Here is a 17,912-nt window from a genome sequence, read left to right on the forward strand (position 1 = left end):
GGGATGGATTTTAAAAGTACTGAAAATTAATGCTTCTTAACTGAAACTATTAAATAAAAAGAAAAATCAAAATAAGAAATTGTCTTGCATGTAATTACTTAAAAATAGAAGACTGGCAAAGACAGCTCATTTGAACAATTCCGTAAACAGAAATATGTTTAAGACATTACCTGGATAACTTCAAAAGCCCAAAGGTTCAATTCTAACTTGGGTAAATATAAAATTAATACAAATTATCCAAGCACTTGTATGTAAATATAAAAACTTCTAAAAATTCAGAAATGTAATTTTTTCGGTGACAGAAGACTGAAAACTTTGCCACTGTCAAGTAAGCTTACCACCCATTCACATATGACCATAACTCTATGTAAGTATAACTTCACTCACTCATGAAGCAATTTTTACTTTAACCCATTAATGTCCCTGAATGGCATAACAAACTGAGGAAAAACTGTCCTTCAGTGACATCATCCGCACACATCTATGACAGTGGCAGTTTGCTGCAACCCACACTGTGCAATATCCAACTCTCAAATGGATAGATATGTCCCTTTTCTTAACCAAAAATTACATGCTTCCTTATTTTGTAAGGTCCCACATCATTCACAGCTAATAAGAAATCCACCTTACAGACTTCTTGCCTTATTTACAACAGAAATTAAGTACCATCCATTATTTCCACTTTTTAGCACAAACTGCAAATACTGAATTTGAAGAAGTATATTTGAGGAGAATGCACTCTGCAGGAAACACTACTTATATTGCTTAATTGCTGAATGCATTCCTTAACTACTTTAATCTGCTGTGATTTACACTTTCCTAATCAAACTGCTACATATGCTTCTGAGGCAAGCCACAAGGCCTGCTTTTTTCATAAAATTCAAACATATTTTTACATTTCATATAGGTATTTATTATCAAGAAAAAGAAATAATCAAACCTCTATGGAAAAAAAAAAGCCTGCTCTGTTGAAAAATAGTATGATCTCTAATTTTCTTCAACAATGTTACTGTAAGAAAAGTAGTTGTCTTTAAACTTCAGTCATACTGCAGTAAATTTTTATCTCATAATTGACTAAAGCTGGAACATGTAAATCAGTTCACAAATATTTTTTATGAGAACACAATTCATAAGCCAATTTTTTTAGTGTACTGAGTTTTGTCAAAACAAATGTGCTATAAAAGCATAAAGTACTCTCTGCTCCTGTGAAATAACGCAATGAAAGCCTACAGAAGAAAAACTGTTTTGCAAGAAAACTTTTTTGCCTTTTTTGGTTATTGTGCTTAAGTACTTAATTTTTCACTTCTGCTTTAAAAATTTCTTTTCCACAGCTTAAAGTAAAAATTTAAAATACCAAATTTCTCAAATAAAAAACAAGTAAAATATCCCCATGCTAATGAAAAACCCAATGACCTTATTATTACTATGAGTAAAAAAGGTTTGCATTTAAACTACAAGCAAAGCCAACTCAAATTGAAGTTGCAGCACACAAACTTCTGACATTTATTTGTATTGGTTTGAAATCTATAAATTATTAACTAACCATACATCTCATTGGAAATAAGACCAAAAAAAATTTCTTACAATTCTGTTTAATCACTCATCCACCTAATTTGAAAATCTTTTCTTAGATCTTCAGCTGCTACTGATCTATGTAACAGGATTGGAATGTTATGCTTCTGGCATTCGTAAAGCAGGTTGTCATTGCTTAAGCGACTCTTTCTCTTTTAGCTTTTCTTCCCATGAGTTACTTCATAATAAACACATAAAGTTGTGATATTTGGATGTCAAAAGCCACTTTTAATGGCAAAAAAGCCATTAAAGTAATTTCCCAATCTGTTGGAAAGCATGTTTGAGAAGACTTCGATCTGGAAGTATAACCACCCCTGTGCCCCTTCACTATAGAGGGATGATCATTAATTATAACTACATGGAGACCACGGGGAGAGGAGAAATAAGAATGCAGAAGCCAGAACTAAAATATGTTGCTCCCTTTGGAATATATGTCTCTCCCATAGCTATATTTATTGCAATTAACTTCCTTCTTCACAATTCTTCCATTTTTATACCTGAAGAAATCTTTTGGTTTCTCTTTAATTTTACTTTACTGCTTTTACCATTATCCAAGATATTGTTATCCATTTTATTCCCATGACACAACATTTCCAGTCTGTAGTTTCAAACAGAATACCTTTCACTAATCTCTCATGACTTCCTCACAGTATTAGTCTATTAATCTCTTAATTGCCTTCAAAAATGAGACAATATAAACCACAAAATGTATTTCAAACTCGAGAAATGAATTTTTACACTAGCATTCATATTATAAAATTAATTTCATTTTTAAAATACTGAGAGTGTGCACTAAGCATCATGAAATAACACATCTTCTTTAGACAGATACATCTGAAAATTTAGAAACACATATATAGATGCAAAATAAACTTTAAAAGCAGATAATTTAAATCCACATCATCCTATGCAGTAAAAGAGGACCTTCATTGACAGATCTGTTTTAATAAATACATGGGAAACAAAAATTCTTTTTCCTCAAGTTCTTTTTAGTATACATCACAGAAGGAAAAAAAAAAAGGCAAACTTGAATAATACAAAAAGACTGTGATTTAAAAGACAAATCTGACTTAGCTGAAAACATCAAACACTTCAAATCAATAGAAAGGCTAGACCTGACTTATTTATTCTGATTACTTATGATAGAAGTTTGATTAGCCCCATTTGACCTAAGAATTTTTTTATTAATTCAGAGATTTCTTCTATACATCTCTTATGGCAAAAATTCAAAAGAATGGCTCTGATTTTGCCCATAAGACAGGATTTGGAAAGTTTCTTCACAAGAAACATCTAAGTAAAAAATCCACATAGGTCTCCTGCTATGAGGTGGCATTTTATAGGTTCCATGACACCAGTGTCAGACTTTTTGCCTCTTTGATAGACTTCCTGGCACTGATATGATTGAAGAAATTTTTATTAGTAACTTTCAAGTCCCTACTTGGCTTTTCCTCTAAAGTGTAAAACCATGACAGTCATCTAAAAGATGGGCTTTAAATGGGCTTGAACTCCTCAGCTGCTTTTCAGAGGATTCACTTTAAAGCACAGCTTTACCACAAAAGGTAAACGGAGGATGGGCCATACACTGTAGTATGCTGATCAGTATTCTCAAGACAAACTTTGGTATGACATAGAAGCATGCAACAAATATTTAAAACAAACAAGCTAAAATAAAGGCCAACCCAAACCACTGAATTCCACCTACAGATGCCTCCACTCACAATAATGGGGAGAGCAATACAACAAATAAAAAGAAGCTCTAAATTTAAGGAAATATAATCCAATTATTATTGCTCTAGCATCAGTAAGAAATCTTTGTAATGTTAGGAAGAGTAGGAAGATGATTGTAATTTCATGCCTACAGATTTAGCCAAAAAACTTTTTATGAAATGGCAATTGCCAATTTTTCAGTTAGTATCTTACGCCACCAAAGATTAAAAATTTTCATTTAATCCCCTATGTACCAGGAAAGCCAGTCATATATAGCAACATATTTAAGAAAAGAACATTTAACTTAAACAGTGGTACCCTGAAGCAATTACTACCAGGCATCAGAAATCATTAGGTCTGAAAAATCCTCAGTCCAACACTTATTTTAATCTTTGAGAAAGTAGGTGTTTGCTTCTTCCATAGTTGCTCTTACAGCTTTTCTCCACACCCAACCTTTCTTAATCCCTTGAGATACTTTTTTTAAAGCTTGTAAGTCAAAAAATGCAAAAAAATCAATGCAAAACAGATCAGAAAATGCAGCCACTGTTGCTACACTTTCAATGAAAATATGATAATTAGTTATGATACTGTTTTGAAACATTTACTTAGGTAGGGTAAAGTGACAGGTTTCAGACTCGGAGCACAGCAACTTCATATGTAGATGCTTTTCTGAAAATAAGTTATATAGGTTGTTCTTTCTTTGAAGATCACTTAAAAATTTAAAAAATTTGCAAGACTAATAGACTAAAATTTCGGGTGTTAAGGGAGGTTGGGGATGTTTTTGCTTTGTTTTAAACAGACACTCATAAGAGACTACGAGCAATTAATAACATTACTCAAAATACTGCTTTTCTCTCACATGCAAAGCTAAAAATAACAGGCAATTAAGCAGTTGGATATACTTAAGATAATCTTAATGTCTCTTTTTCACTTCTGACAGCTATTGTTAATAACAGCCAGAGAATTCTAATTTTAATTAGGCTTATTCCACTGCAAATAGATAGAAGCATTTTTTAAAATTATCCACGAAACCAGTTTTAGTTGAATTACATTAATTTTTTCCAGAAAGATAGCAAAGCTGAGGTACATCCTACTTTGTCAACTAATACATCCTTATGATTTAAGTATCCAGGACTATTACTACTCTATATCTGTAATCAAGTGATAAAAAATATTTTATCACAGCCCACATTTTATTCAAGCTAGTAATATGTGCCAGTTCATAAGAACAAGAATTTTCATTTTACAGTTTGTGCAGTTAACTGAATGGATTTTCAAGAAATTCATTTTGTTTCCGTGGAGGTCCTGAAGATTACTGGAGTTACTTTCTCCATCACATCAGTATGATATGACTTTGAACACTTTGATTACGAAGAACTACAAATATACTTTAAAGAAAGAAGTAAGATTTTAGAAAACGTGACAAAATTAACATAAAAAAAAGTCTACGTAGAAAAAGCAAAGGAAGAGGGCAAAGCTCAAGATGCAACAATACATCCAACACTTCAGATGAACCATTCTAATTAGCTCAGAAATCTGACAGTATATTAAAGAAAGTGAAATAAAAATTGAAACAGACAGAAGAACTGATTTTGTAAAACTGCACTGTTTATAGTAAATCAAGGTCATTCAAGACAGTACTAGGAAGCAAATAATAGAAAAGCAGGTTGCCATATCCTGTATCTGTCTGTTGTGCTTCCTAACCTGCTAAGCAGAAAGTCAGTGTAATTCACAAATTCTTATAATGAGCATGTGTTATTACACAGCTAAAGCAGTCTAAGTGCTACCTGGCACTAAACAGACCTTTGCTTCTCCCTTCTTCCCTAATATGCTTCCATCCTCACATCAGCACTGACTCTCTTCTCAGATCCTCAAGATGAGTGCAGAAAGTTAAATAATTCAGTTTATTATGGACATAGTTTCCAGCCAGTTTAACTGTGCCCAAGGAAAGCCAATGCAGACCAAAAAAAGAAGACTGGAACGCATGTTTTGGGTTGGAAAAGAAAAAGCAAAGCCACCTCTTTTGACAGCAGAAAGCCCTGCTTCAGCTGTGTCATCTAAGCACACAGCGAGCAAACCCTTTTCTGACCAGCAAAACATAATCTGGAAATACTCAAACATGTGGCTCTACTATGAAGCTTAAGGAATAGAGAAATTAAGCTAGAAGAGGCAGGGTACACTGACCTCTTGAAAGAACAAATGGGATCTGGAAGATTCTACAGCACATAAGAATCCAGTTCACACTGTTCCAAGACCTCACAGGGAATCAAGTACATTAATGAGTAAAATATATGCAGCAATATACTACTACCCAACTACCCTATACAGTTACTTGCAGATATATGCTCAGCTGCTCATTATTAACATCTTCTCTCAAGGTTACTATATTCCAAATTATGCCAAAAGTGGGTTGGTGCAATTAGCCAAAAATCCACCAGTTAAGTAAATAAATCACCTCATGTTATCAAAGCCTATAGAGAGCACTTATGCAAACAGATCCACTCATATAGTTGACACTAAATGCCATCACAAACTTCCAGTAGGTTAAGCAACTAGGGAAAAACAGTAGGGAATAAACTCTACCACTAGCAAGTCACACACAAACTGCATATCTGAGTAAAGCTTAACTACGTTCATTTGGACTTCTGTACTATTGTAACTACATTTAAAAATAATTCTTAAATTAAATCGTTTTATAACTCTAAGCCAGAACAAAGTGCCCACTACAGAATGAGTCAAGCTGCAACTAAAAAACTGATATTCCAACAACTCATGCTAAAAGATAAAGATGAACTTGTCCAGGTAAATAATTAAAATAAATATTCAAACATAAAATAAAAGGATCAAAAGATTAAAAGAAATGTATAATTCACTGATTCCTATCAGTTCTCTCCATTACACAAGTTCTGACAACTTATTTGCCCTTCTTCAAGCTCCCTTATTCCCTAACCCCTCACAAACTAAGCATGAGATGTCCTCTTAATACTATCTACATTTTCCTTACTTCTGTTTGGAATGCCTCCAACTATCTTGCTTTATGAACCAACCCTAGACAGGACAGTGTATCATGGCAAGCACTGCTAGCTGACAAACAATTCAAACAATTCAGGGCTAGTTATCTTCACATGGATTCTCCTACTTGTTTAAAGTGAATAAAGAATGTAAAATAGTAAGATTTCTTTATCCAATTAGGCCTGAAAAACTATATTATATATTAATAAAGACAATTGCTCAGACATCGTGAATAATTTATTTTTTCTTAAGTCAGACATACATAAAAACAAATTAACAATTTAAAAGTATAATCTGCCCAAGTGCTTCAAAAGCTTGCTTTTTAAAGCACTAAAATTCAGGTCTATATTCTTATTGTCTTTATTTCCATGTAATTTACCTGAAGGAACTTTGAGTCTTTTTCAAAAACTACAACTCAAAAATATTTAAGTTAATGGAAAAAATTTCTAACTGCTTTCCCACTGCAGTCAAAATCAGTCCTGCCTCACAGCACAGAAGACTGGCACAGAAGCACCAAGTCCTCTGTGGATGGGCTCAACACAGGTTTCTGTTTAATTCTGGACCTTTTCCATGGTGCAAAGCAGGAATCATCAGTTTGTGAAACCAAATTCAAATACTGTCTATCTTGTTCATTAGAGTCCTCCCTCTCTTCAGCTACCCTGCAGCACTTACAAATTACTTTCACTGACAACAGATTGGCACAGCAATAGGGGGAGAGTGGGACAACATATTTCTAGAAATTGAAAAAGTGAACAGTGGTTATCTCAATGCAAGCTAAGATAACGCTGAACAACTTCCATGCCATGTTATAGTTATAAATATATATGTATATACATGTATATGTATACTAAGTGTTCAGTAATACATGAGAGCAAAGAGCGCAGCAAAGAGAACTGACGGGGAAGTAAAAACATTCAGGTCACCGAGTGGCTCGTGTACTGCAGCTTTTTCAGAGCAATGCAGATGATGTTTTCTGGACTTACGTAAAAGACTTTTCAGTCTGGAGTTTCAAGTCTTGAATTCAACAGTTTTCTGTAAGACTTCTTCATTTTTTCTCACCCAAATCACACAGATAACAATATTCCATGTAATTATCAAAGACTATTTCATAGAAAATTGCTCATGCTTATGACAACTTGAGTCAACTTTCCTGATGTCACAAGTATTACTACAAAATTATGGAAATATTAAGAAACAGCACTGAAATATACCTTTGTATATGGAAACTACATTACTGGTAATTTGCATAAAGGAGAAAAAATTTAATGCGATTAAATGGAACTTGTGGTATGGAATTTCTGTTTGACAGAAAAGTGATTTAAATTATTTTGAATAATTTTTCATACAAATTTTAAAAGGGTTCTAAAAAAAATTTACTTTCTTAATAGTTTCACAACTTGCAGGGAAACATTAAAATATCAATTATGCTTCATGTCCCTGCTTTTATGCAAATTTGTTTCATGTTTCATAAATCATTTCCAAAAAATGTGTAAATAAAAACACTTTAACACAATATTGTGCAAAACCTTGTATTTATTTAAGCAAAGAAAAGCATGAAAACAGTAGAAGTTTATTACAAAGTTTAATGCCAAAATTAAAAGAAAAATTGAAGAGCATACTACAATTGCAAGTAAAATCTTTGCATCTCTCTCAAACCAAAGAAATCCCTCATATTCCTGAAAATCAGTCCTGGGAAGTCTTCCAGAATTTCTTTCCCAGTAAATCAGAAGGCAGAGGAACTTGAAGGACCTGGGAGAAGAAGACACATCCAGTTAACCCAGTTATAGTTCTTTGTTCTATTTTATGAAAACAATTTGTCATCCTTCAGTGTCAGTCTCTTCTAAACAACTACAAATATGGTACATCTTTTCCACTTTCTCTCCTCAAAACCACAGTGTATAAGTCCTATTCATAATTCTCCAAGGACTAGTGAATTGGTGGAACTGAATAATAAAGGTCTAGATATTTATGACAGCAGGATAAATTATCTCAAATTAATTTATATACTGTAGCAATCAAGGCTTCAGCTTGGTCTTGTAAATGAAATAATGCATGCTAAACAAAATTTTACTTTATGTAGTATGGAGAAAAGCAGTTCCCTAAAGTCAATGGGTTAATACTCTTTGCTCTCTGGCTTGCTGTCTCATCATACAGAAATTCAGTTTTATGTACATTCTAAACAGATATATTTACCACACAAAAATTACATCTCTCTTGAAAAAAAAAAATCTCTGCTTAACTGACAATTTTTCATATTTTATAAACAAACACTGAGGAATCCCCTCAGATATGGCCATGATAAAATGCTCTGAAACTTTACTCCAATTATACAATAAAAAGAATCACTTTGGATACAGTATTCAAACTGTGGGAAAAACCCCAGCAAAATTAATAGTTTTAAATACAATTATTCGCTGTTGAAAAGGAGGAAAAGAATGCAAAAATGAGATTGCATACCAGCTATAAGGGCAGGAAGACTTCCTGTAACATATGAGAGGGAATGGAAAAAATGGTAAGAAAGGGAGATATAGACAGATGGAGGCTTTTTCAGGACCAAAGAGCCTTTCTTTACTCATAGTAAAAGAAGTCTAGGAATAAATCCTGTCCCACTTCCAACAGGACTTGGGCCTAGATTAATTATCCCATAAAGTCATAGCAGTATCAATTTAAAAAACAGGAGTTTCATTGAATGCCTTCTACAAAAGGATTTAAGATGGCAAGAAAAAATACTTACAAGGGTAAGATCTCTCTTCTCAAAGTTTTCAGTTCATGAGTTCCTGTAAGCATCATCAACTTCTCAGGCTCCTCTATTTCAAGAAGATTGCAGACAATATCTCAATCACCATTCCAGTCTTCAGCAGCCTCAGTTTTCTTGACATTCTTTATCCAACATAAAATGACCAAGTACAATAGTGTTCATTTCCTGCCCTTGACTTCCTACTAACTCCTAATTTTCCCTTGATCCAATACTCCTAGGCGTCTTAAAATTGTTTCATACAGCTATTCCACTTAGCAACAATCTGACACGCATCCTTATCATGGTGGTACTTCTCTGAAACTTTCATCTCTCTGGATGGCGAATAAATCCAGGTCCTCTCTGGGGTTTTGGATATACACACAAGCCCAGGGAACGACGATGTACTGGAACGTCAGATAAAGTGAAGTGTAGGTGAGCAAGAGACCACAAGTAATTGTACAGCACAACTTAACACTAGGAAACAATGTAGTTTACAGGAACTCTGGGCAAGAGGAAGGTGTACAAAGACCACAGCTGTGGCAACTTGCAATCCAGGGCAAAATTTCCTTGTCCACGTTAAGTCTACAAACAGTGAGTAATCACATGGTATATCTTATCTCATTAACAAAAACACCTCTGGTGCATCCACAGGGATGAGATTCATTTTGACACAAACTAATATGCTACAAACACATAGGGCTTTCAGGAAAACTGCCCTGACAGTGTTAGCGTGTGTTCTGACGGCACGTTACAACACTGCTATGTCACACTGGAGGTTAGAAGTAAGCCCAGAATAGTTTTCCCACACGTCTAGTGTTTGGATTTCTAAAGAGGCTGTTACAATATGACAAATAAGATTAAATACTGCTAGCATTTTCATGAGGAGGAAAAATTAAAAAAAAAAAAAGTTGAGAATAACACACAAAATTATCTGGTATAAGAAAGCTAAGGTTTAAAATCCTCCTCCTCCTAATTTAGACCAGAAATTCAAAACTGAAACTACTGTATTCCAGCAGGGGCCAGTATCTACTCCCTCTGAAATTTTCTTTAATTATGGTTTTTCCTCTCCTGACTTGGTTTGACAATTAAGTTTTATCTTGCTGAAAATGCTACAGCATTCTGCTTTTATTGCAGAGTGGAAACTAATGAGACATTACCAGATTACACTTTCATCACTATACTGATGGAAAGTTTGAAAGAATGTCCTGAACATTTAACATACTCAATTCCTACATTCAATCCCTCAATATATTCTACATGTGTTTATCTATGTGGTAAAATTAGGTACCACAATCCATACTAAACAATCAAAATATCTATGACTTCAGTCCTTATTTATACACCCAAAAACCTCCTTTATGGCATTCAGATTTGAATGAGGAGTAAATTAGCATTTTCATCCATGCCATCTGTATCTTCAGAAGTTCTTTAAACTTTTCCAGTTTGCAGAGGTCTTTAGCAGAGCAAAAAGACTCCCATCACTAGAATAACTATGTCACACACTTGTTATGCAAGATTAAGGATTAAGGGTTCTCTCAGTTGTCATAAAGCTAAAATAAACATGGCTTTCCTCCCACCAAAATATTTGACAAAACTGCAAATGCGTTTAAACATTACCAGGATGTACCATCAGATGACCTACTCAGCACAGATTTATTATTAATGGCATTCTTAAGCATAAGAATTTATTATTAATTCTTAATAATTCTTTAGGACTTTTTTACTACAGAAAGAAGCTAAAATAAAAGTATTATCACTTTCAACTGTATAAATTAGGATCCAAGTGACTTAGAACTGCAGCAAAAAAGGGTTCTTTTAAATTAGGAAAAGTACAAAAGTCAATAGCGAAAAGATAGCAATAAATAAAGATGCTTAATGTACAAACCAATATTCATATAAAACCAAGAAATGAGATCCAAGTAAAAATCTAAAATAAATACAGAATATTATTGAAGTAAATATTAAATGCACTAGCATTTCAAACATTTTTGAAAGGAAAATTCTGCAATTCTGTGTTTATTTCTATATAAATTACTAAAGCCCAATTCACAGTGTTGATTTTGAATCCTATAATTTTATTACAGGATTTTTGACGTACTTTGCAAATGCAATGTCCCCATTTCATTTATTCATTCTAACTTGAGTGCATCACTCAGTGTAACTTGAATATATTAGAAAGATTCAAATCAAAAAGCTATTTAAAGAAAAATCTTTGAAAGTTTTTATATGCCCCTGGGGGAAATAACTGCTCTTAGCACTTAACCATGACCACCACTATATTGGAGAAAAAAAAAAAAAAAAAAAAAAAAAAACCTTAATTTTGCTGTTTTTCTTATGATATGTAGATACTAGTTTTGCAATGAGTTTTCAGAATACAGTTTTCCGAGCTTCATACATTTCCCCCAACTATCTTTTATGGTTGAAAGTTTCCAAGTTTTGTCTTTCTTCATCAAACACTTACTGGAACAGCTATGCTCTCCAATATGAAAATCCTGACAAAGCAGCAAATACATTAACAATCACCAGGATCTCCAAATGTAAGTTGGTGGTAAAGACAAACTTATTTACCATATTAATTAAATGGCCTATTTAACATGGAATATCAATTCTCTAATCACATCTCATTTGAACTTCTTATTTCAATTAGCAACCCTAAAGTCTACTAGAGACCCTACTGTTCTAGAATCATTAAGAACATTTTCATTATCTGTCAAATGAGGAAGTAAAAGGCAGAAACTGCAAATACTCTCAGGAGTAGGCCTCTACCCTACTTAAGAGATGATTAGGGAGAAAGCAGCAGTAGTTCTCATTAGTTGCTTAGCAATGAAATGTCCCCCTATGAAACAAGAAATGAAAAAGCAACAGAGCTGTTGCCATGCAAATGAATAAATGGATAGTATATCATCCACTCAAGGATAATCTGTCCTTCATTAAAATGAATCAATCTGGATTAATACACCGATGGATATCTTGCACAGACCAGGTAGGAAGAATCCACTATATGCAGCCCTACTGAAGTAGCCAGACAATGCATTGTTCAAGTTTACATACACACTTGAATTTTCACTGTATGTGTGTATGACAAACACAAGCACAAGAAAAACAGTTTTAGTTCAATCCAGATTAACACCGTCATTTTTACTGCTAAACCTTACCTTTTATATCCATAGTTATACCCAAGTTATTAGTGAATTATTAACAATCTGTCATTCTCTTAATGCTTATAACAATTTAAATACAAATCTGTAAATTTAAGATTTATCCCACATCTAAGTTGTTTATGTTTTCAAAAGTATACTTACACATAAAGCCACAAACTCAACACAAATAGAGCTGTTGACACTACCATCATTACTAATGTTGTAAGTCTCAGAAGAGCACAGTTCTTAAACAGAGAAATTTGATTACTGTTGTCTTAATTTTCAGACCCTAATTCCAGGATGCCATTATTTCAGTCACAGAGGCAGTTTAATAGGTTCCCTTCACTTTAATTTCCCCACAATATCTGTGTTTCATGGGTTACTTTTTTTGTTTTGGTGATTTTTTTTCCTGTGGATCAGGCATTATTGGGTTTTTTGTTTTTCTTTCTTGTTTTGCTGGTGTTGTCCAGTTCATATGTACAATTTTAAGTTTTCACAAAAAACATAAAAGAGAAAGGGAAAATAAAACAATGAACACTGCTTAAGTAGAAATCAAGATGATTCCTGAACTTCACTGACTACTTAAAATCTTGTTGCTTCTCAGTATATATTTAAAGCGATACAGATTTATAATTACAAACATTTATGATAAAATTAATGTATCAATCTATGCTTTGATTAGCTCATCCAAACTGTTAGTCAGATTAAAATGAAAATGATGTTTCAAAACCAATACTAACTCATAATCTAGTATTAAGACAAATCTTACCTATATATTCACAAACGAAGACTACAAAAAAAGGAGTAACAAGATCATTTATGCCCTGAACATATCCACTGGCTGGATGACGTATTGCCCAGATAAACAAAATTCTTTCAAAGATCTGAAAAAGAGGTAAAGAAGCTATCAGGTAATTTAACAAGTAATGAACACATTTTAAACAAGACACTTGTAAATTATCAAAACACTGTAGAAACATAGAATATTCTGAGTTGGAAGGGACCCATCAGGATCACTGAGTCCAACTCCCGGTCCTGTGCAGGACACCCCAGGAATCATACCATGTGCCTGAGAGCATTGTCCAAACAACTGAACTCTCAGGCTTGGTGCTGTGACCATTTCTCTGGGGAGCCTCTTCCAGTGTTCAACCACTCTCAGAGTGAAAAACCTTTTCCTAATATCCAACCTAAACCTCACCAACTCAGCTTTGTGCCATTTCTTTGAGTCCTGTCACTGGTCATGAGAGTAAAAAAGTCGGTACCTGCCCATCTCCTTCCCCTCGCAAGGATGTTGAAGACCTCCTTGCAGATAAATTTAATATCATGAAGTTAAGTAGTAGAAAAAACATGCATACACAAGCACAAATGAACACTGGTACTCATAACTAACTCCCAGTGCTATGTAAGCTTCTCAGTTCTTCAAAAGGAAGCATTTTCAGAGTATTAGCACATGTTAAAACCAAGCTGGTACATAATTCAGTTACAGTAGTTAATACAAAGTAGCATGTATTCACTGGAGCTTTTCCAATAATATAAAAATTCTCTTTTCTCAAGGGAAAGAAAAATTATCTTCCCATCATTTTTCATCTCTTTGAAAGAAGTGTTCTACTAATGCAGTATTCTTTTTATTCCTAAGTAACAGAAAGAAGGACTTGATATAGTTTAGATTTTTTAATAACATACCCATAAAAGAGATTCCACAACAGTTAAGCCTGCCTAATACTGCCGTGCGGAGTTTTATACTCCAGAAGCCTGTAATGCTGGTTAATAAAAAATCTAAAACAATCAGGAAACGCAGAAATAAGGCAACTGCCTGCCATATCACAGAGCCACACCCTCTCAACTCTGTAAACTGAAGCTTGCTTAAGATCTGCAAAAGCTCATGAGGCCACATCTCAGTATGAGAAGAGTAGAGAGCAGGGAAATCACAGAACTTTTCTCTGACTCCATTTAGGTCTGTGACAGGCTGTATTTCCTCTCAATTATTTGTTTCTGAAGATATTACGTACCCTTGAAAGGCTGCAAATAAGCAGCAGAGTGAAAGCTCATACATGCTTTGTCCTAACTACAGGCATTGCATCAGGGATATATAATCTTCCAAAACAAAAAAATGTTTGCTCATTCATGAGAGCACAAACTACATTGTTCTTCAGATCACTCAATACTAACAAAAAAGGAGACATTTTGGAAGGATCCAAAGGATTCTGTGGTTTGCTGCAACTCCAGAAGTCAATGAATGCTCAGGCTTCAAGAAAGCTGGTAAAAGACCTGCCCTGAAAGGACGCAATAGGTGGAGGAAGTTATTTGTGAAGTTAGGATTATTTATATTCAATCTCACTTTAAGTTTTTCTTAGATTAAGAAGTTGACTGTTATAATTCAATTTTAAGTAAAATTTTATTATTTAGTTTAAAAGCTCTCTTGCAGTCATTTTTAAGTAAGGAAAGGTATCAGCATAAAGGACTCACATCCTGGTGCTTGAAAGTCTCATCACAGGCTTCCCACATAAGTTACCTGAAGCTGAAACGTATTTGCACCTTTTGCTTTGAAAAACAAGTCCCAAATACCAACATCTATCATTCTACAGGCTTTCTTTTGAGAGTCAACTGATCTCCAGGTCTTATGTTTCCCTGGCTGAAAATTTACAGAACAGGGGAAACACTCAACAACAGCAAGTACAAAAAAATGTTGGTGGCCACTGAAAAACAAACCTTAAGGGAGGTCACATCTGATCCATTACAACTACAACTGAGATCCAGTTTTTGTTAAGTGTGATTTCAGAGATTAGGCAAAAAGAAAGTATTCCATTAGTAAATTTCTCCATAGAAGCCTCTTCTTCCATTAGCCATGATGCTTATTCCTTTAGCTACAAATTCTTGGTGCTAGTCCTGTCACCTCATGCTTTTTAATATGCACTGCATATTAAACTGAAAAAAATCCCAACCTCTGCCCTTTAAGCAATAGCCAGCGGTGTTTCACTGTCTATCAATAACTGTATAAAGATTTTACACTCAGCCATTTACAACATGCTTTTACATTTTACATAACTATACCCTGAAGAAATTACAGTTGTTTATGTAATATTTTTAGTATTATTGGAAAACTGCCAATCTAGCAAGGTTACTTAGCTCACAGCCACTCTGCCTGCTTCTGTCCATTGCCACTTTTACTTTCAGCAACAGTAGTTTCTCAGCATTATCAGAGTTATTGTTCTGTGTTTCACTTCTGAAAAAGCACATGTTTAACATACTGCAAATACAAATAGCTTTCTCAGAAAACAAATATCAGATAGAGCTGACTAGAGAAACCTATTTAAGTAGCAACTGCAGAATGTAGAACAGGGTTATGCACTAGGCTAAAACTCATAGTGTGATGGGGGTCGCAAAATGTGCAAAGTCAACAACCAACCAAACAAAAAACCATGGCAATTCAGTAAGAACAATCAAAACACCCCCTGCAAAAACTATAAACATAGTGTTTTTTCATGAAGGCATGTGTGAAGTCAAATAATCCATAAATTTGTACCACCAACCTTTTGTTTCCTCAGAACCTGACAGGATACAAAGTTTGCATTGCAAATTGAGAAGCCTATGGATTTAAAAAAATTTTTAAAATCCAGGTATGAAAACTAAGAGGGGGATGGTGTTTGGATTTGTTGAGATGGAAGAGGGGGTGTTATATTTTTTAGCAGGAAGCACCACTTAGTGATGGCACATCAGCTTTAATATCCCCAAATGCCTCTAATCAGAAATTCAAATACACACTGAAATAGCATTTTCAATTTCCTACCCATTTTCATAAAGTTTCATTTACTGTTCTGAATTGAAAAAAATGAGCACTGAAAACCTGAACAGCAGACTGATTTAAGTTTCTATACAGCACTCATGACTGTGTTCAAATAGGACTCATTAAAAAGGTCACTTTCCCAAAAAGATCCCTTCTTGATTTCCAAACCAGCAACAAAAAGTGGAATTATTTTTCTACTAAGAACCGCTACATCTCATGAGATGTCATTACCAATCTATTATTCTCTTTTGAATTTAACTCTCATTCATAATTACAGCAAGAATTATATTCATATAAATAAAGAGAAAAATCCATCAGGTTAAATGAAGGTATTGAATTACTTGTGGGTTTTGTCACCTCAGAGGAAGTCTGAAACCCCCAAAGCCTTAATCCAAAAGCTTTTGAAAATTTGCTTTTTGTTTTCTAAGTAGGGGAGGGAAAGAAAAAAAAAAAAAGAGGGGAGGACAAAATTATAAACTATTTTAAATTGTGCAGTTTTCTTGAAATTATTATGTATAATATGCAAACATAGATGGGAAATACACAGCCACATGCTTTCCATTTCAACAAAATTCAGTTAAAGCAAGAAAAGGTAATAAATTAGACCAGTCCATGTTAGCTAATCAAATTTATTAAAACTAAATTTACAATCACTGGTCTTTAAAATAACTTGACTGCACTATACGAAAGACCACCTCCAACTCCTCTGTTCTTCTCTTTCAAGGCCACTATTAAGACATTTTTAGTCAGGTCCTCGCTCCAACATTATTTTCCCCTCACTCAGGATCTATATAACTCCCATAAAAAATAAACACTTTAAACTGATTTTAAAAGGAACATATAATAACTAGTTATTTCCACACATCAGATTCAAAACATCTTTTTCCAAACTGCAACATTTTATTATAGAAACCAAACTCCGAATTCAGATAAGAAATTAAAACAGCCTTATTAACGCTAATTAAAAGTTCTTTGGCAACATAGACTCTGATACCACCACAAACAGCAAAAATTTCCAAATGCTGCTATTCCAAGATTTAAGTCAGAAGACCGTGAGGTTTATACATGTGCTGTCTTTCTGAAGCTTTAACTAGTGCTTTTGTCCAGTTCTGTCAACTAGTCTCTTCACCTCATTCTACGTGAGATTCTTCCCAGAAGTGGTATCATTATTCTAAATCTTTGTGGCATCAAAAGTTTGTACAAAACTCACCATAATATCCACCACAATGGCTTCGCACAACAGTGTCATCCTTTGAAACCTTTTACCCTTACCCTGATTCCCTTCTCCTCTTTATAGACCTTGCCATCTCACCTTAAAAGGGGAGAGTGACTTGCTCACCAGAGACCAGCACCATCTTCTCTCTCTCTAGACAGGAATCAGCTCTGGGAACAAAACACTCTATCTGCATGAGCCCTTGGGAGTAGGGAAGGATCCCTGTGGGGCTGAGGGATTCACTGGTGCTATGGGAGGTCTCCAGAAACCCAGAAAGCAAGAGAAAGAAACCAGGGAGAAATTGGGTGCTATGACCCTTTCGGCATCTTTTGTACATTGGCATCAAGCAAGCTGGGTTTGGTTAAAATCAGACAGAGAGTAAAAGACAGATGCAAACCCACCCCCTGATTTTACTTACACTACTCCTCGATTCATCCCTACAACAGCCCAGGTAAACCCCACTACATAGAAAGCAGGTGGAAAGCCCTATATTTATAGTATTTTTTTTTTAAATGCTGTACTAGGCTATTTCTTCAAACCAATTTCTCCAACATGTTCAAGAGCACTGCATTAAACCAAATAATAGCAACAATGGAAAACCAAGTGAAAGCTAGTTCTGCATTTAAGTTCTCATAATGAACTATCAGATGATGTTCTAATTGGATCTATAATGCTATGAACGGAAGCACAGGAAGTACATTTGAAGGTCTAACTAGAACCATTAGAAAGGAGAATAAATTGAATTAT

At 34.3% G+C, this 17,912-nt stretch overlaps 1 protein-coding gene across 1 annotated transcript in view; it reads right to left on the reverse strand.

Annotated features, from left to right (window-relative positions):
- The window catches only part of TBC1D22A (TBC1 domain family member 22A), a 144,567-nt gene that overhangs the window by 99,324 nt on the left and 27,331 nt on the right, over nucleotides 1–17,912 (reverse strand). Inside the window, exon 8 of the mRNA XM_032105784.1 lies at nucleotides 12,938–13,052. Coding sequence (XP_031961675.1) covers nucleotides 12,938–13,052 — 115 coding nt within the window. The remainder of the gene's footprint in view (nucleotides 1–12,937; nucleotides 13,053–17,912) is intronic.

The sequence above is a fragment of the Corvus moneduloides genome, chromosome 4 (assembly GCF_009650955.1).
Source record: "Corvus moneduloides isolate bCorMon1 chromosome 4, bCorMon1.pri, whole genome shotgun sequence".
NCBI lineage: Eukaryota > Metazoa > Chordata > Aves > Passeriformes > Corvidae > Corvus > Corvus moneduloides.